This window comes from Alosa sapidissima, chromosome 24, assembly GCF_018492685.1.
Source record: "Alosa sapidissima isolate fAloSap1 chromosome 24, fAloSap1.pri, whole genome shotgun sequence".
In the NCBI taxonomy this organism is placed as follows: Eukaryota; Metazoa; Chordata; class Actinopteri; order Clupeiformes; family Clupeidae; genus Alosa; species Alosa sapidissima.
The window spans coordinates 20012842-20033335 of NC_055980.1; the positions used below are offsets into that span (position 1 = coordinate 20012842).

The 20494-nt window shown below is 39.3% G+C and overlaps 2 protein-coding genes across 4 annotated transcripts in view; both read left to right on the forward strand.

The window, feature by feature from the left end:
* The first annotated feature begins 28 nt into the window (after positions 1-28).
* Positions 29-13998, forward strand: LOC121700751 (nuclear GTPase SLIP-GC-like). 2 transcript variants are annotated; one of them, XM_042083954.1, is made up of 19 exons: positions 29-138; positions 469-524; positions 739-837; positions 2276-2381; positions 2461-2683; positions 3917-4153; positions 5909-6100; positions 6237-6415; positions 6619-6664; positions 6753-6860; positions 7212-7314; positions 7813-7946; positions 8058-8234; positions 9012-9172; positions 9333-9468; positions 11024-11132; positions 13091-13224; positions 13333-13417; positions 13701-13998. In XM_042083954.1, exons 2-19 carry the CDS (start codon positions 497-499, stop codon positions 13763-13765), a joined length of 2322 nt encoding a protein of 773 aa, XP_041939888.1. In that variant the 5' UTR covers positions 29-138; positions 469-496; the 3' UTR covers positions 13766-13998. The 2 variants fall into 2 exon arrangements, with proteins under 2 accessions (XP_041939888.1, XP_041939889.1); XM_042083955.1 differs by having other exon boundaries at positions 51-138; positions 464-524.
* Positions 13999-18058: 4060 nt separating this feature from the next.
* LOC121700754 (brain-specific serine protease 4-like) overlaps positions 18059-20494 on the forward strand; it is a 6914-nt gene continuing 4478 nt past the window's right edge. Inside the window, exons 1-2 of one of the 2 annotated variants that reach the window (XM_042083963.1) lie at positions 18059-18085; positions 19543-19696. In XM_042083963.1, the coding sequence (XP_041939897.1) occupies positions 19596-19696 (101 nt within the window). In that variant the 5' untranslated portion in view covers positions 18059-18085; positions 19543-19595. Of the gene's footprint in view, positions 18086-18708; positions 18792-19542; positions 19697-20494 lie in introns of those variants that run through there. The other variant, XM_042083962.1, reaches the window with a different exon arrangement.

A 20494-nucleotide genomic window follows, 5' to 3' on the forward strand; every position in this document is an offset into this window, starting at 1 on the left:
TTGCTGTGTGACGCGGGTCCGGTTGTAAGTATAGGTTTTGTTTTCTGTGAAAGGAAACGTCCTCCGATACTTTCATTGACCAATGTGGCATAAGCCAATGAAGGCAGAGTAGCGCGCATCCAAGTGTGGAGATAGTAGGTGAGTAGCGGGAATTTCACATAAACAATAACTTTTACCTAGATTTCTAGGCTAACTTTTACCTATATTTCCACTAGGGATAAGTAACAGGTCTAGGCTATGTGAATCTGATGTTTCTGCTGTGCTATAGCCTACTGCAGGCCAAACTATGGTATTGAAAAGTAGGCGTACTGTAGGCATAAGTGACATGTCTGTCTGTCTGCCACTCGTTGTCTAGCTGTGTGGCATTCTGAAACATCCTTATTTGAATCTTGTTCACTGGTTATTAAACTGGTCTTTCTTGATGACAGTTTACATATTTCTAATTATTCAGTTGATATTTTCCCACAGTTACACATTACCATCTGAGATTTAAGCAATGGCCTCTGCAAAAATGAATACTAAAGGTAGGCCTACTGAACGTCATGTAACATTAAAAAAAAGAATGTATATTCTTCAGCCATCTGTTTTATTTGTTTGCTTGCTTGTTTATTGGGAGGTGTATAAAAGATGTTCAGTCTTTTTCAGTTTCAAGTCAAATTGAAACACAAACACCATCCCAACCATAATGACACTGTGTTGTATATCCATATGACATCCATTGTTGTTAATTGCCCTTAGGTGTGAAAAGAAACATTGAAAATGAGGCATGTACTTCATATGGCCACACTGTAGAAGGGAATAAGCGTCTCTGTATCAGTGCAGCCGACAGAAGAACAGGTGAGACCAGTACAAGTATTTATAAACGTATTAACAGGGATGGTTTTCTGGGCATTCTGGGCATGTACAGAGGCTTCATTCTTTGTATGTCAGTATACTGTACAATGAGTTTGAAGTCATTATACTGTAAGGTAAGGTAATAGGTAATAGAACTGCATTGGGTTCCTTTAAGCCCACATTCTGTGGCTCTTAATAAGTAAGTATAAGTATACTGTGTATATACTCTTTTGATCCTGTGAGGGAAATTTAGACAACTAAAATTTAATTTGGTTATTAAATCAGTTTCAGCATAGCACTAACTTAGCATTTTGACTATATGTCTGACACTTTTGTAGGTATAAGTAAGTATTGTATATATACTCTTTTGATCCCGTGAGGGAAATTTTGGTCTCTGCATTTATCCCAATCCGTGAATTAGTGAAACATACTCGGCAGACAGTGAACACACAGTGAGGTGAAGCACACAGTAATCCCAATGCAGTGAGCTGCCTGCTACAGCGGCGCTCGGAGAGCAGTGAGGGGTTAGTTGCCTTGCTCAAGGGCACTTCAGCCGTTCCTACTGGTCGGGGTTTGAACTGTCCGAAGCCCTAACCAGTAGGCCACGGCTGCCCCCAATAATATAATTTAATAATAGGTTCTGTGGTTAGGTTTTGCCTTTGTTTAGACGGGCTGTATGATCCCTTACAAAAAAGAACTGCAGTTACACAATACAACTGCAGTTTTTTTTTAAGTACAGTAAAAGACTCTAATATGTCTAGAATTACAAACAAAAGTCTAAATAATGCTTTTTTACTTCAAAATATTGTCAGAAGTGGTATATATTCCCATAGTATCCTAGTGCTATGCAATCCTATTGTAACCCTATGACCATTCATTTGAATAGACATAAATAGGTTCGTATTTGCATGCTGTTGCCAGTGCAGAGATTTGAGGATTAGAGTAATATGGTCTCTTCTCTTGGTTTTGGTTAAGCCTGGCAGCAGCGTTCTGAATTAGCTACCTGTCTGATGGATTTCTTGGGCCAGTTAGCGGTAGCCACATGCAGGACATGAATGCATGGATGAGTTTTTCTAAATTCTGCCGAGAGATCTCTAATTGTAGCTATATTTCTGAGGTGCCAAAATGCTGATTTGGTCTTAATCTGGTTATTAAAGTTAAGATCCCCATCTAGGATTACCCCCAAGATTTTTGAGATGGTACTAGTGCCCTGTAGGCACTAAGTTTCAATCTTACATCTTTACCAAGCAAGACTATCTCAGTCTTCTTCAGAATAATGCATTTGATTATCAAACAGGTCATGTCTTTGCTCAATGAACAGGAAACTTACTAAGAGTGCTTACTGCTTTGCCTTGAACAGACCTGTTGTGCAGCTTGGCTTTCTTCATTCTTGGTGTTGCTAACCTACACTTTCATTTAATATTATTGTGTATTATCACAGATCAGAGGTCCTTACACAAGGCAAAACTACTTATGTCACAAGTCATACGCAAACTACACTCATTTCCTCATTCTAACGTCAACGAAGAATTCATTCAATACATTGAGTAAGTATCATACCCTAGTGTCTATACCAGTTGTATAAGTCATAACAGCAAGCATTTGATCAGTTTTGTGTCTGGTTAGGTCGATGATATCAAAGCTTGATGCAACCTCTAAGAAGAAAACCACAGTGGGTGTGTTTGGTAAATCGGGAGTGGGCAAGAGTTCCTTGATAAATACCATCTTGGGAGAGGAAGACCTGTTGCCATCAGGAACCATCACTGCATGCACTTCAGTCATTATTCAAGTTGAGTTCAGCACAACTGACTCCAACTACACAGCAGAGATTGACTTCATTCCCAAAGAGGTATTTACAGTATATCTGTCAGATGTAGTGCCCTTGAGCAAGGCACCTAACCCCTCACTGCTCCCCGAGCGCCGCTGTAGCAGACAGCTCACTGCGTCGGGATTAGTGTGTTCTTCACCTCACTGTGTGTTCACTGTGTGCTAAGTGTGTTTCACTAATTCATGAATTGGGCTAAATGCAGAGACCAAAATTTCCCTTACGGGATCAAAAGAGTATATATACAATACTTACTTATACCTAGAAAAGTGTCAGACATATAATCAAAGTGCTAAGTTAGTGTTATGCTGAAACTGATTTAATAACCAAATTAAATTTTAGTTGTTCAGAAACTCCAGCAATCAAACTCAAGCAATGCATATTTGAAATTACTGAAGTAACTTTATAAATGAATGAATTAATGAATGAATGAATGAATTAATGAATTAATGTGATTTTTATGAATAGGGATTGTGGTACTCATTGGGTTTTGGTAGGGATTGAACCAGAATTTTTCCCAATTGGTTTGTTCCGAACAGAAACAGTATTTTAACGTTTCCGTTTCTCGGTTCAACCCTAACTTTGACGTTCCTGAACCGGTTAGAACAAAAAAATTAAGTTCCCAAACCGGTTAATAAAGTAGACTGATCATTAGGATTTTAAAATTATATTGTTAGTCTACATCATTTTCCTTAAGTCTCTATCCTGTCATCAAACATCAAAAAGCACTATAGGATACATTATTTACATGATGTACATTACATTATGACCCAGCAGATTTTTATAACAATGCATTGGAAATTTGTAGCCTATCTAAATGGATATGATTTGTATTTAAAACCAAAGATTTGTGAGATACTTGGTACAATATTTACTCTTATGTTTGAGCTTGAGAGACAGGCTACAGCTTTGGCATACAATCTTGATTAGGCTACTTGCTAGCGGCCTTCTCTATTACATTTCTCCTGATGAGTGAATGACCGGAACTGAACCTCAATAAGTACGAAAAAAATAACAGCATTAACCGGTTACCATACCATTATTTTAGATAAACGATTCTGTTCCGTAACATAAAAAATGTAAAGTTTCTGGTTTCATTTCTGAAATGTGCAAAACATCAAAAGTGTCTGGTTTTGTTTTCGTTCCGTGAACCGGTTCAAAGCCTTGATTTTTGGCATATCATTTAACTAGATGCCACTTTTGCACTACTATGACATTTTATTGTACTGTACACAACCTCTATTTGTAATTAATCAGGAGTGGGAAGAGGAGGTTAAAAAACACTTAGATGCCTTGTCACAAGCCAAAGAGAACGATGAAGATGAAGACGAAGATGAAGATGAAGATACATTGAGCACAGGTCAGGAGAAAGTTGAAGCGGTTTATGGGGATATTAGACGAAATGCAACCCTGGAAGAACTGATGGATGAACAGAATTTTGCAGCCATCCCAGAATTCCTTGTGTCATCCAAGAAAAGAGTGTCATGCACCACTGTAAGTTCTACTCTGTTGTCTCTGTTAGTATAGTTCTGTTAGTGAAGTTCTATTAGTATAGTTCTGTTATCTCTATTAGTATAGTTCTGTTGAATAACCCTACAGCCGATGCAGGAAACAGCAAGACAAACCTTTATCTTGGCTTATGATTACAAGTTACTGAACTGTACATAAGCAGGTCACCAGGCTTGATTAGCTTGGGGAAAACTGGTGTTTAAGGTAGCAACTAGCAACAATGGCTAACAATATTTAGGTGACTGTTCACATTTCCTACCAGTAGTGTGGTCTTGCTAGTCAAATAGAGTGTAGAGGTTTTATTTGCCATTTGTACACACATACAGACAGTATGTCTATGGGCCTGTACATCCAGGTAACTGTAGTTTCAGCAAAGGTGCACAGGAAGTAACTCTGGCATTAATACACAAGGCAGTCACATGATCTCATGGCATGAAGTCACATGACTGATGAGATATATAAGGCGTGTTCGTCTTCATGCAGATTTGTGCAGATCTGACTTGATGTGATGCATGCTGGGTTGAACACAATGGAGAGCTCGATTGTGTTTAACCCAGCATGCATCACATCAAGTCAGATCTGCACAGATCTGCATGAAGATGAACACGCCTATAGTCCATTTGTGCTTGCAAGAGAAGATGGTGTCCCAGCAGCTTCAGATGATGCCCCTCCCCCTGTTTGAGAGGTGGAGCAGGATGGTGCAGAGTTACTTCCTGTGCACACTAAACAACTGATGAAGGTGTTTGGATGAACACTGAAACGTCTTGTATTTTATATGTTTTAATTCAGTGTTTTTAAATTAAACCTTTGTTGAAAATACAGACAGCATGTTTATATTTTTTGAGTTAACAGTAACGTAAATCTCAAATAGAATAAAATCTCTAAACTCTGAGGGCAAGATGTAGGTACATTTGCGAACGGAGCCATGGCCAACCCGCAGAAATAGCACGCTGTGATACTTCAGTTAATGTCGTATTTATCAAACCTGCAGTTCATCGGGTAATCAGAGCCTTTCTCCGCCCCTTACCACAATTTACGAACATTAACAACTGAATGACATACATCAATCACAAGCGCATTGAATGAAGTAACCTGATGACAACATTAAAAGGAATCAAACCTTTTAACGATTATGAAATAATACAATACATGATGTCAACAAGCAGGAAGATAATAAAGAACAATTCTACTCAGACGTGAAAGTAAAAATAAGACATTCAAAACGAAAGTTAAGGTTGCTTTTGATAAAGTGCTAAGACCCAAAACTGGTGTTCTAAATAGCGATTCTTTTGTCTTTGAACTATTCTCTTATTGACGCATTTAACCGCAATTTGGATTAACACCTGCTTTTACAATGCGGAAATATTTTGCCGTAAAATAGATGTGCGCTTTCATGGGCAGTTTTCGTACATACAGGGGAACACCTAATTAGGCGCATTTTATGCTTCTCCTCCCATCTTTTTACACGAAACTCACACTTTCCCCTGATTGCATATGCATGAGACGGAAAAGCGCAATTTCACATTCTCAGCTCGCGCGAAATGCAGTCTGCGCTTTCACCTCAGAGCGGCCTATTTGTACATACCTCACCATTTTTGTACATGTTTTGAAACAAATACGCCTGAAGTGGGCGCAAAAGCCTTCTGGCCCTGAATATGAGCAACCAACTATCTACTTACACATCTAAAAAGTATAGTTTTTTTTTCAGCTTTGTTTAATTTGAATAATACTTGTCATCAGGCCGCTGAACTTTCAGAAGAGATTAACCACTTCACAAGGTCTGATGATACTAGCCCTGGGCAGTACTTCTGGCCACTCGTAAAAACTGTCACCATCAAGATACCCTTTGGCAAAAGCTTTGACAACATTGCCTTAATTGACCTTCCTGGCACTGGAGATTTCAATAAAAGCAGAGACGAAATGTGGAAGAAGGTAACATTCAACTTCAGACAATAGTTGACACTTACCACACTTTTAATCCAAGGGCCTTAATTTGCAAAGTGCAACATCTAACAAAACCTTCCCAACATTGTGCATACATGTTATCTATCCTTGACTCCATCTTCAGTGCTTAAGCAGATGTTCCACCGTGTGGATTGTCAATGACATGAACCGGGCTGCAACTGACAAGGAGCCATGGAAGATTCTCACCAGCTGCGTCAAAGACATGGGGCATGGCGGAGAGTGCAACAGCATCACTTTCATCTGCACAAAGACGGATGACATCAACCCCACTAAATATGTGAAGTGAGCCATCAGTCCATCTATCCATTTGTCCATCCAACTATCCATCAGACTATCCATGAGTCTATCCGTAGAGAACATATCCATAGCCATGAGTTTCTTATCCTGGCATTACTACCACAGAGTATTACAATTTTCTGAATATTTACCTGAAAATACAGTGACGGACTCACCTGTGACCTGTACTGTATGCCTTTCATTATTAGGAACTATAAGTTGAAGGATGAAGATCTGGATGTCACAGCATCAAAGGTTGCAGTATTTATCAATAAGTGATATATTCAGGTAAAACGTTATATTTATCAGGGCATTTAATTAACATAATCTGCGCTATTTGTAGGACTCAGTGGAGTATGGTAAACAGCTGGAACGGGCCTGTATACTACACCGGAATGAAAAAGCCAAGGAAAAAGTCAGGACAATGTTTTCCAAACAAACTGACATACAGGTATTCACAAAAATGCATGAACAAATCCTATTACGCATACAGTTTTTGCTTTAATCTTGATGATTACGGTTACAGCTCATGGAAATCAAAAATCCAGAATCTCAAAATGCAATAAAGAATTTATGATACAGAAATGTCGACCTGAGAAAAGCTCTAATTAGCTTATTTAAATTTGTATTATTTCAGTCTGTGCAGGCCAATGGACATTTCCATAATATTCAAATTTGTTGAGAGGCACCTGTACTTATTGGTTTAATGTCCATTTGAAATACTGATTTCTCAATACATTTGAGTTCATTGTACAAAAATGTTTGGTAAAATATAGACCTAAAGACCTTTTTTTTTTATCAGAATCATTTCACGTGTGATGAGGACTTCTTCAAGGTCTTCACAGTTAGCTCCCAGGTTTTCCAACAGAGGGAAGAAAAATGTATTTTGACTCAAGAGGACACAGGTGAATGTTTGTTTCATTAAAATAATATTGTGCCGAGCTAGCCATGAAGGATGCATAGTGGAACAGAGCTGTCAGGTTTCAAAGGAGGTGTCCACTTTATCACAAATCCAGTCTGATGTCGTTGGGTCAGTTGCTGCCCTGTGGTGTCAGAGCAATCAGTAAAAGGTGTGTTCTGATTGGCTCTTTAGGTTGCCTATACCTGTAGCCAAGAGACACTGTATAGACACAAAACTGTGTGTCTGCAACACATTCATTGTGGTGGTGTACAGAGGCAGAATTACTAAACTGGTGTCACTGTCTAAATACTGTAGGATATTTATATTGTGATACGGATCTGACTGCAATTTAACAGTGAGTGATAATAGTGAGGAGTCTTAGTTCTCTCATAATTAAGTGCTAATTTTAAAATTATTATTATTATTATTATTATTATTATTATTACATTTTATTTCAAGTATTATATTATTGTATTTAATCATAAGACATTATGATTGTCAGAAATCCCAAAGCTTTGGGGACTGCTGGAGAAACTTGACAATAGTTGTCAGAAAACATCAGTAAAGGATTACATTCAAGGAGCACATGGTATTCTGTCGCTGATTCAAGGTGCCAACAGCAATGCCTCTGAGACTGTGAGTTTTTACCAATGCCTTGGAAACAAATCAGAATGAAACATTTATTTAATATATAAGGGCATTTGTTTCTTGTTTATTATTTAATGTAATTTGTTTATTTATTTTCAGTTGGAGGTAAAACATGATGTTCTTAGGGCTCTGAAACAAAATCTGGTAGAAGAACTGGACTACCTGAAGGCATTCTTCATTAGACAGTCCGATCATCTGGAGTTATGCCTTTCTGAAGGGGTTACAGAATCAGAGAACCTTTCCCTGGAAACTGCTGATAAAGACGTCATAAAAACAGTAAGAACACACACACAAACACACACACACCACACACACACACACACACACAAACAGCACATATGGCTTGGAAAATCACCACTGTTGTACTTATAATGACAAGTATCTTAGGTCCAAAATTGGGGTTGTTATAATTTAGGGTCCAAACAGCGAAGCTGCAGAACAAAATAGAGAAAAGTGGATTTTTACCACACTTAAAGCAAGAAAAGTGAGACAGGTGGACTTACAACATGTATAACAACATCAAATTACAGTAGATCAAAGTAGGTCAATGTGTTAAATAGAAATGTAATGTCAGTAATGCATTATTTAAAGTGTCACACAATGTAGTATTTGCCTTTTCATAAACGTACAATGTACTGGGTGCCCATTTAGTGCTATATGGGGGTACACAATTTGTTTAAAACCAACAAAAAGCTCCATGTGCCTACCCACACCAACGGCGTAGCATTGTGCAATACTAGGTATTCCAGGTACGCATAGCCGATGTCTGAGACTCCATTCACCTTAGTGTAAGTTAATGGGGTAGTGAGTTTAAAGCTGTAATTTTACAGTAGAGTAACAACATATTGTTGCTTTAATACATTACACCCATCACTGCTTATGTGTTATAAACAGTGTTCTCAGGCTGAGAGGCTTGTTGGAGTCCTAATGACACATCCTGATTCTGACGCATCCTGACCCTTCACATTGAGTAGAGTGACTGGTACTGGTCTGGTCTTGATCAGTGATTCCAAAGAAAAATGTACAATCCTTATTATATTAACCTATTTCCAGAAAATAAAGGATGCAAGGGGATATCATCGGACACTCAAGGCTTTGTGTGAGAACAACGGCTTCAGGAGGACTAAAAATGGATTAATGATAGATCTGAATGCATCTCTTGCTACCCACATGTACAAACGTGTTGATGGACAATTTCAAAATATGTTCCCATGGTAAGTAGCCTAATCTGTATACAGACTGTTGTGTTGTAGATAGATAGATAGATAGATACTTTATTGATCCCCAGGGGAAATTCAAGAAATTCTCCTTGTAGAATCTGTTTATGTTGCAACTTTGCACTTCTTAATTTCTCAAATAAAATATACATTCCAGGAATGACCCAGTGACAGGAAAACCAGACAAATCAATTAGAGGGATGCTGCACAGATTCAACATCATCAACAGTGACATCACTGAGCTTTACGGGGAATCTCCTGTGTCACTCAACCTGACATTCATTAAGACTCAGGTATCCTCGTGTGCTCTGCCCTTTTTTGTTTGATCAGTAGATGAGTAACGTTATACATATGCAGTTGAAGTTTACATAAACACCTTGGATGAATACATGCAAACTCATGTGTCACAATTTGAATACAAAGGCTTTTATTGTTAAAAGTAGTTCCTAACTGGAAAATGTAGGATGAACTCCAAAAACTAGAGGGGACAAACTCAAACTCACACACACATACACACACAAACACATTGCTTGAAAGTATCGACATAAGAGTGACATGTCTCTGTCATGACACTGTCATGACACATGAACCCTAACCCTAATCCTAATCCTAACTTGTTACGACAAAAACCGAATGACACTTATTGACAGAAGCGTTATGTCATAAATGTTTATGACTTGTTTATGACACGTTCATGACAATGTCATGTCACTCTTATGTCGATACTGTCAAGTAAAGTGTAACCAAAAAACTAGTGCGCTAATTATGTGGACGTCAGTCCTAACTTCAGGGCCCGTATTCACAAAGCAATCTTTTAATTTATCTAAAAGTACTTCTTAATCGCATAACATGTTTTTAACTATACTAAGAGGTCTCTATTCACAAAGCTGCTGAGACCAACTTTTAGTGAGGAAAAATGATAACTCCTAAGATAAGATGACAGCTCCGTTGCTGTGGTTGACATAATTTCTCATGCACAAGCTTGCTTGCAGTGACCACAGTGATTGGCTGATGATGAGTGACAAGTCCTTTACTGGTCAGAAGACATATACTACGGGAGTAGCCTACCGCGATGGACAAGAGATAAATAAATAGACAGAGAAAGATGCCATGTATACACTACGGATTGATGCAGTAGGCTATCTTTGGAACATTTCAAAATGAATCTGTTCAAAGACATCTTTGCATAGACAAGAGCCAATTTAATTTGATTTAAAATCTTGACAATGAATGGTTTTGGTTGTTGTTGGTGCTGTTATTGCATCCCTTACAATGCACAATTATTCGCTCACAATTAAGATGTCCTGTAAGTGATTCTGAATCGGCATGTACATTTCAAGACATGGAAGGCTACAAACAGCTTACAATTGTTTGTGAATAGGTCTTAGTTAGGAGTCCTCTCGACTACTTCTAACCTGTCCCAGACTTAGATGCTACTGTACTTTTAGCGCACCTAACAAAATGCTTTGTGAATTACTCTTAGTCAAAAAAACTAGGACTCCTGAAGTTACGACTGACACAACTCCTAAATTAGGTTAGGAGATAGTTTTAGCCTTAAGACTGTTTGTGAATATGGCCCAGATATAGCTTTAGTCACTTTCCTTAAATACACCTACTGTATTCACAAATTGTTAGCGAACTACATTGCTTGTTTCTATTTTGTCTGCTTAACTAAGCTTATTTTGAGTTGTGGCAGGCAACATTGGAAGTCTCATCAAACAATTGTGTTGCCTTTATTGTGTTGTTGAAAATTAAAGTTCAACCTTAAAGCTCGGAATAGCAGAAAAAAAAACTTCGAAATTTAAACAATAATGGCACAAAAACGTAATTGCAGTTTTGCTCCTTCAGCAAAACAGACTGATCTCAAGAATTGAGGACAACATTTTTGAAAGGAAAAAGAGAATCTACACTTCTCTCTATGAGTCCATTCTCTGCACAATGCAACAAGTTTACCCAGGTAAGTTAATTATAAAGATTCAATGGACCATATGCACAGAAGCATATTAAGTTTTAACCCAGTCATTTATTTCCAGTGGAGCATCAGCTGTGTTGTAACTTCTGTTATATTCTGCTCCTTACATTTTCACTCCGACACTGAATATCTTGTTTGCCCGATAATAACAGTTTTAACACACGCATAAATCCTTTTACATTGTAATGTGCTGATTCACTAGTATAGGTGCAACATCCAACCGGGTCCATGTAGACACTAATTACATTAACAATAACGTTGGCTAATACACACCTGGCTCCACTGGAAATAAATGAGCTGGCTTAAGAGTGTCCAGTGCATACTGTATGGTCCATTAACAAGGCCAATGAACTGGTATGCTCTCTTGCTAGGGATGGCAAACAGCAGTAAATGAAGGGGAAAAACAGTGATATTTTAAATGTGAAAACCCGTTAATTCTACATTCATTCCTCATGGGAACTTTAAATACCTGTACCCTTTTATTTGGGGCGTTGTGACACAGTGGGTGCAGTGTCCATACAACATTCAGGTCCATTTCTGTGGGGACACAGGATTTTCTCAGAATTAATACATTTGGCTTTTTAGTCTTAGACTTTCTTGACTCTCACTATGTTTCCATCAGTAATCGTTGTATCTTCCTTAGCGTATCCGTAAATATGGCTGCTGCTACCCATACAGTATGTGACGTATTCACCTGTTCTCTTTTATTGTTTCACAGATTGCTGTGTATTTTTTAAGGATGTGCAAAAATGTTTATTGACATTCATATCGTGATTCAAGCTCTACCGATTCAAGATCTTTCAAGATTCATATTTTTTTTCTGTTTTGTAATGGCATTTAAGTTTGTTAGTTTCTACCACAAAGCCTACTAAATAGTTTAACATTTTGCTATTTCACGTTTGTCCAGCCCAGCCCATTACTCTCAAGAGCCATTGTTTGACCAAAAATTAAAATCAGACAATTTGTCTCCATCTACTCCGTCCCCTACTCTTGCAACATTTGTGTATCCAAATTAGTGTTTGCATGTGTGCGTTTGCTTTTGTGTACATGTGTGCTTCTGTGTGTGTGTTTTCACTTGTGAGTGTGTGTGTGTGTGGGGGGGGGGGGTAATGGTGTGTGTGTGTGTGTGTGTGTGTGTGTGTGTGTTTTATGTGTGTGTGTGTGTGTGCGTGTGTCTGTTTGCTTCTGTGTGTGTGTGTGTGGGGGGGGGGGGGGGGGGGGGGGTCTGTGTGTGTGTGTGTGTGTATGTTTATGTGTGTGTGCATGTTTTTAATAGCCAAATTTCCAGTGTCCTACCTATATAAGGTCTTTTGCCTTTATAGGGCATTGTAGGCTAGGACCTACAGTGTTATTTTGGGAGGAGAGGGAGACGTGTAATTTGATTCCATTTTGAACTGAAATATCAACAACCTTCATGCTGCATCTTCTTCAATCAGCATCAATATCAGAAGGCTATCACATGACTCCCTATTTTGCACATTGGCCCACCGTGCAAAATAGGGAGTCATGTGGCAGGCTATATTATCGTCAAATAGGCCTATACTAAACTATGTAGTCAAAATTATAACTTTATGATAGCCATCTTATGAGTGGACAGAATGAAAACAATAAATCTTACTCAAAGCTGACATTGAGTAGTATTAAACTGTATTTAATTTGTTGTGTTTCTTTTCTTTTAAATTGTATGTCTACTTCAATCATATAGGAAAAGTAACTACACCGAATTGTTTCTGCAAACTATGACATTTTTTGAATCGTGCACCCCTAGTATTTTCATGGGCAAGCTTTGTTTTGAGCCCAAGATTGTTGTTTAGGTCCTACCTCTGCTAGCATTGTGATACATTCCTTACTGCTACATCTTTTATCTTTAAATCAAGTTGTGTACCTGTTTGGCTCCTCTGCAACTTGTTAAGTCACTGACTATTGCAACTATTTCCTGTCAGAGGCAGCAAAAGTATTTGGAAGGAATTCTTTCACTGCAAAACAGAAGTTGTTGATAGACCACATTGAGAAATCAAAGCCAGACATGTTTACCAGAGCCAAAACAACCATGTTGGAACTCTTTGAAAACCTGACAGTGAGTAATTTAACCCATGTATGCTAAATGTAGCTAACAAGTTACATGTACCTAAATGTATGTCTTACATGAAATAAATCTAAAAAAAATGTCTTCTTCTCTTTTAAGGAATACATCGAAAACACTTTGAGAGAAGAGTTAGATAGCATTATAACACTTGCCCTTACCAATAAAGATGGGGTGCCTCTTCCAGGTAGGCCTAATACATACTGTATGACTCCGGGATAACCACAGGTTTAGCTTTTTCTTTGCACAATCCCTTTTTTTTTTTTAACCTTACAATTTGTAAGGTTAGTCATTTCAGCTCATACAACTAATGTCATTATCGTAAAAAATGACGGATGCATACACACTTGTCCCAGAATGTTTTTCTGAATGTGCAGGAATTACACATGATTATGCGTGAATAATAATGTCAGTTGGTGTATATAATGTTTTATGCTAAATTAAAGAGTTCATTTTCTGATGTTTTGCAGATATCAATCAGGAGGTGAAAGAGATGGAGTCGCTTGCCTCCAGTTTTGTCGACCTTCAGCCATGAGGAAATGCAGACAAACAAAAACCAGCAAGTGTAGCAGCAATGTCTAGTGTTTCTTCTCATAAGTTTTTATTTTATATCCTTACATATGTCTCAACCTGTCACCTTGTGAATTAGTGTAGGTTATCTTTTTTTTACCTTTTTTAAGTAAAGTACCGGTATGTGTCTTTTGTTGTGATAGGAAAAGCTTTAGTTTATCCATAAATTGAAACATTTGTCTGAAACACCCTTGTATCCAAAAATCAGTGTAAATAAGCCACAGGTAGGCTGTCCGTGTGAAGTACAATGGAGGGAGCAGGAAGAGTAAGAAGAGTGAGAAGTAGAGGAGGAGGAGGAAGAGGACGTGGAGGTGAAGAAGGAGGAGGAAGAGGAGAAGGAAGAGGACGCCGAGGTGAAGAAGTGAGAGGGAGAGGACGACAAGGACAGGAGGTGAAGTTAGAGGAAGCTTGTCATTTAGCAGAATTGGTTCAGGGGTTTGGTGCATGAGTTACTGGTCATTGTGTCTCAAGTACCAGTAATTGTGTGTAAACAATTGAGAAAAACTGTAAATGGTGCATGTGTATGGTTTTGTTCCAATAATTACATTTTTAGAAAGGATTGTTGAGTTTTGATTACAGTGTTTCATTTTGACATCACAGTTAATGAGTTAGAAATGTTAAGCTGTAGCTGATGAAGTGAAGTTCAACCTCTCACCTTTTTTATTCATTTATTAATTAGTTGTTTTTTTAGTCGTTTGACAGCCCTAATAAAAACGTAAAATATTTAACTGCAGCAATTTACTTATGTAGCCTATCTGACGATTCTTCTCATTACCATTTTTTGTAATCATTAACCATTACTTGGCTTCCCTTATGAGTCTGCCTAATAAATTTTTTGCAGGCAAATCCAGGCACCGATTACATTCTATATCATTTAGAATAAGCTTAAAAAAACAATTTATGAGGGATCATGGATCATGCTTTGTCCACCCTTGTCACAATCAACCTTGTCCTGATTTGAGATTTTAAGTAGTTTTTTCAATGTAATATGGTTTGGTGTGGTGCACAGCCAAAAGGTCACTGTGTGTGGGAAATGAATGTGATTTATTATAGGCCTACTGTATTTGTTATGTGTGCTGTTCTAAAGACAATACAAGCAGTCCTGTCCAGTGTCCACTGATGGTCAATATCAATAACAGGAAACTGGGAGGTAAGCTGAATAGGTGAGGTCTGAACACAAAAACACTCACATGAAAATAAAGTATGAGTTATGAGACTGACCTGCCCTGCAAGTACTATACACCCAATCTGATGGAATTGTAGCCAAGAATACTGGACCTTCCATGTGTCTCTATACTACACCTGAGACTCTGAACAAATTGATGATAGTCACCGGTTTGTGTTTGTTCCAATTTAAAACATTTTAGAGATTAGTGTCCTCATAATATGATGTGGTGTAACGTCTAGAATTGCAGCCAAAGCCACTCTGCTCACAGTTTGTCTATGATATGAGACACTCACTATATCCTCTGAACATGCCTTCATGTCTACAGTCATGTAGCAGTTATCAACGTTCATGATGTGAAAAGAGTTTAAACTCTTTAGAGACTAGTGTTATGATTATGTCGGACGTGTGATTTGGTGAGTTCCTGTGCTGCTGGTGTTTGTCCATCACTGGATTTGTTTTGGGGTTAGGGGTGCTGCCTCCACCTCTCATCACACACAGTAAATGAATAGAAGCCACTCTGAAAGAGGCGCCATTGGGAGTTTTGGATCAGGATCCTCTCCTTCGTCCAAGCCTGTCCCAGTCTAGAGGAGGTCAGGTAATTGATCCTCCTGCTGTGTAAAAACCTGCGATCTGTTGCTTGTGAGTCTTTACCTGATAAGGTGTGTTTCATTCAACAGTATTAAAGCCGACACTTCGATGAGAGTTTTGAGGAGGAAGAAGGTTTTTTGCTGGAGGAGGGCATCTGCTTACTGCAGGAGGCTCAGAGGCTCCCAGACTGCACCATCATACTTACAGCGTAATTTTACAGTTTAGTTGGTGCTTTATGAATGGACTCACACATCACTGGATACAAATTGAAATCTCTCATATCAAAGGGCCTCTCTGCATGTGATTTTTTTTTTAAACAATTTAAATTTAATTTTCACAAGACTGTATTACACTGAAAATCACTTACTGATTACTGAAATTACTATTAGTACAATAACTAGAATGCAACAAGACAATTAAGCATTATACGAATGTATTAATTAACCACAGGTATGAGATGCTAATCATATTTTGGGATACATTAGGCCAAATATTAAAAATAATTTAAACAATTAAACAAACCCACTCTCATTCAATGGCAAACACTACACTCTAGTGGCCATACTGAAGTACTGCACAGGTAGTCACTTTGCCAAACCTACCAATGACAAAGGGCCCTATTTTAGCGATCTAAAACTCATGGTCACTAATGAATAGCTTAATTAAATGTAGGGGTTTCTCCAGTCCACAATGGGGGTTGTTTTGTTATCAAATGGCGCTTGGCACAAGAAGGTTGGTCTAATGTTAGTCATGGGTGTGTTTTGGGCATAACATCCTTAGTTTAAATCAATGAGAATGACATCTGTCATTCCCTTTAACAGCAATCAGCGCAACTTCAAACAGCGCATCAGTATTTTAATAGTCAGCGGCACATTTGAAGAAATCTGCTTGCATACAAGACCGTATGGAACAGTTGGTTTACTGATGTAAATGAAAGAGAGAGGGAGGGATCTTCCTAACGTCTCCAAACTGATGAAGAGATGGCAGCAGAAGAGCACGCTGCAGCATTCCAACACAACCAGCAGAAGCACAAGAAGAAAAAGAAGAAATGTGCTTTACTGTGATCTGCCCTCCCAACACTGAGAGTGTTGGATTCAGAACTTTAGATTTGTGTGTCCCAGCACTGAGAGTATTGGATTCAGAATGTTAGTGCCTGTGTGTGTGTGCGTGTGTGTGTGTGTGTTTGTACAGTAGTGACGGGACCAGACGCCACACTCCTGTGTGTGTGTGTGTGGGTGTGTGCAGTACTGCATGTACTAAAACTTTTATTTTCATTGTACTTCAGATTACAGTTTTCCTTGTACTGTACATTTGGCATCATTTGCCATGTATTTTTCTTATTTTCAATATTTTGTGTGTGTGTGTGTGGGTGCGTGTGTGTGTGTGTGTGTGTTTGCAGTGCTACAGAGGCAGCTGCTTTTGTTGTTGGTTAAGCAGATGGACCACTGTTGAGTTTGTGTTCTTTTGGATCAGAGTGTCAACATAATTAATAAATATACAGTAAATGTAAATGCTAAACAACCATGACACATTGTTTACATCCCTGTATCAATAAAGCTTCTTATAAATGAGGAGGCGTGCTGTGGTTTACTTCATCCACTAGAGGGCAATATGGCACTGACTGATACCTTCTGTGATGTCAAACTGATATTCATTTTATTGAAGCATAATAATAATCGTAATAGTACAGGTACACACACACACACACATGTGTGAATACACTTCTCTGCATGACAGTTTGAGTCCTTGGAACTGTTTTTTGTGTATAATGTAGAGTGACATCATTAGAGTTCTCATACACAAACAAACACACACACACACACGTCAGTGTTTGTATAAATCATATTGTATTGATCTGGTTTGCTAAACCATAAGCACATTCTTTAGCTATTTTAAAACAGGTGTTTATAAAACACTTATTTTACACATGAGACACGTGATGTGAACCCTTGGACAGGAAGAGAAGCAGATCTGCAGGAAGTGATGTGTGGTTTGGCACTTTTCCCATTTCCTGTCTCTGAAACTGAAGCGTCCTATCTACAGTATGCTTTCAAACCTCTAACCACAAAGCTTTTCCATACTAGCGAAAACATTATCATATGCCATCTTAACAGATGCCTGTTCTTATAACTATGTTACAAAATATAAGCCATATAATATAACTTTTTGTCCTCCACCTCCTCTTCTCTCTCTTCTCTCTCTCCACTCTGCATGTTCACATGTCATGTCACTTGTCCTCCTCCTCCTCCTCTCTCTCTCCACTCTGCATGTTCACATGTCATGTCACTTGTCCTCCTCCTCCTCCTCTCTCTCTCCACTCTGCATGTTCACATGTCATGTCATGTCACCTCTCCTCCTCCTCTCTCTCTCTATCTCTCCATCCATCAGGGCCGCTGGGTGGGAACCAGACTCTCCAGGAGGTGCAGGTGTCTCTGTTTGATGATGCAACATGTCGTCAGATCTACCCTTGGATGACTGACAAGAGAGTTGTGTGCCGGTGACCAGAGAGGATTAAAGGGCGCCTGTTTGGTCAGTGTGTTTATGTGTGTGTGTCAATGTGTGTGTGTGTGTCAATGTGTGTATGTGTGTGTGTGTGTTTATGTGTGTGTGTCAATGTGTGTATGTGTGTGTGTGTGTGTGTGTGTGTTTATGTGTGTGTGTCAATGTGTGTATGTGTGTGTGTGTGTGTGTGTGTGTTTATGTGTGTGTGTGTCAATGTCTGTCAATGTGTGTGTGTGTGTGTCAGTGTCTGTCAATGTGTGTAACCAAACATCTTGGTTAAGGTGTGTGTGTGTGTGTGTGTGTGTGTGTGGTCTGCATCCCCATGCCACAGGAGTCATATATTTTGCATGGGCCTGTGTGTGTGTGTGTGTTTATGTGTGCGTGTGTGCGTGTGTGTGTCTATATGTGTGTGTGTGTGTGTGTGTGTGTGTGTGTGTGTGTGTGTGTGTGTTTATGTGTGCGTGTGAGTGTGTTTACGTGTGTGTGTGTGTGTCTATATGTGTGTGTGTGTGTGTGTGTGTGTGTGTGTGTGTGTGTGTGTTTATGTGTGTGCGTGCACATGCAGGTCAGTACATGTGTGGGCGTGTGATGTGTGAATAACATCTTGGTTAAGGGGCGTGTGTGAGTATGTGTGTGTGTGTGTGTGTGTGTGTTCACTGTAGGAGAATGCAGACTGCAGACATGGGGCTCCGGAATTTGTTGTGTGTGACTGTGCTACTCTACAATGTTACAGGTGATATGTGTGTGTGTGTGTGTGTGTGTGTGTGTGTGTGTGTGTGTGTGTGTGTGTGTGTTTGTGTTTGTGTGTGTGTGAGACATGCCTACCATGTGTTGTGTGTGTGATAGCAGGAGTGTGTGTATTTGTGGACAAAGGAAGGTTCTCCGAACTTCTGTCGTTTAGCGACAATCCGATGCAACCAGGCCAGGACAGATACTTTAGCGAGAAGGAGAGGGACGCCGGTGCAGCTCAGTGTGTGTGTGTGTGTGTGTGTGTGTGTGTGTGTGTGTGTGTGTGTGTGTGTGTGTGTGTGTGTGATATGAAGTGTGTGTGTGTGTATGTGTGTGAAAGAGAGAGAGAGTTCTACCATGTGCTGTGTGTGATGAAGTGTGTGTGTGTGTGTGTGTGTGTGTGTGTGTGTGTGTGTGTGATATGAAGTGTGTGTGTGTGTATGTGTGTGAAAGAGAGAGAGAGTTCTACCATGTGCTGTGTGTGATGAAGTGTGTGTGTGTGTGTGTGTGTGTGTGTGTGTGTGTGTGTGTGTGTGTGTGTGTGTGTGTGTGTGATATGAAGTGTGTGTGTGTGTGAAATAGTTCTACCATGTGCTGTGTGTGATGAAGTGTGTGTGTGTGAAAGAGTTCTACCATGTGCTGTGTGTGATGGAGTGTGTGTGTGTGTGTCTGTGTGTGTGTGTGTGTGTGAAAGAGAAAGAGTTCTACCATGTGCTGTGTGTGATGGAGTGTGTGTGTGTACCTTACTCCCACAGGATGTCTGTCAATTATTGGGGGCCAAGACGTACGCAGGGGGGCGTGGCCTTGGATGGTCCATCTGGAGGTTTCCTACCGTAGGAATTACACTGAGGAGTATGGAGGATCACTGGTCTCAGATCAGTGGGTCATGACCACAGCAGGCTGGTGGACGTAAGAAGGCTACTGTGTCTGTTCAGCAGTGTGTGTGTGTGTGTGTGTGTGTGTGTGTGTGTGTGTGTGTGTGTGTTCAGCAGTGTGTGTGTGTGTGTGTGTTTGTGTGTGTGTGTGTGTGTGTCTGAGTGTTTATACTGAGTGTGGTGTATTTATTTGTTAGTGTTAGATAGATAGATAGATAGATAGATAGATAGATAGATAGATAGATATTTATCTGTTAGGGTCAGCTGTTGGTAAGCTGGCTAACTTGACTACCTCTTGAGTACCCATCTTCTAAGCCCTTTATATACAGGTGCATCTAATAAAGGCCTAGTGGAAAAGTCCATTGTGCTGCCCAGACTGAGAGACATAGGACCTGTGTCCACCAAATGCGTTCTTTGCCCTGGCGGTGTCTATGTTCTATTCTAGTCCTATGAAGTTCAGTGCTGACGGTGCTCAACGCCCTAGGTGTGGATGAGTTGAAATCTGTTCAATCTTTAGATGAGATCTTGGCTGGTCTCTTCTCTCTTGCTAGCAAATTTAGGAAGGGACAGTGGAAAACTCAATCAGCCCAGTCCTATTTGACTAAATATTAAACAACTACTGCACACAGAACTTAAAGGTACACTATGCAAGATTTGCACCTTTACGAAGCCAATTTCATGGTAAACAAACTTGTAATAGGTGAATCATTCACCTAGCATAGCTATAGCCTACAGCATAGACATAGCGAGTCGCTACCGCGAAAACCAGCCATGCAACTTCAAGAATGGTGGCACGGCAAATCTCGCGAGAATCGTGAAATATATTACCTTG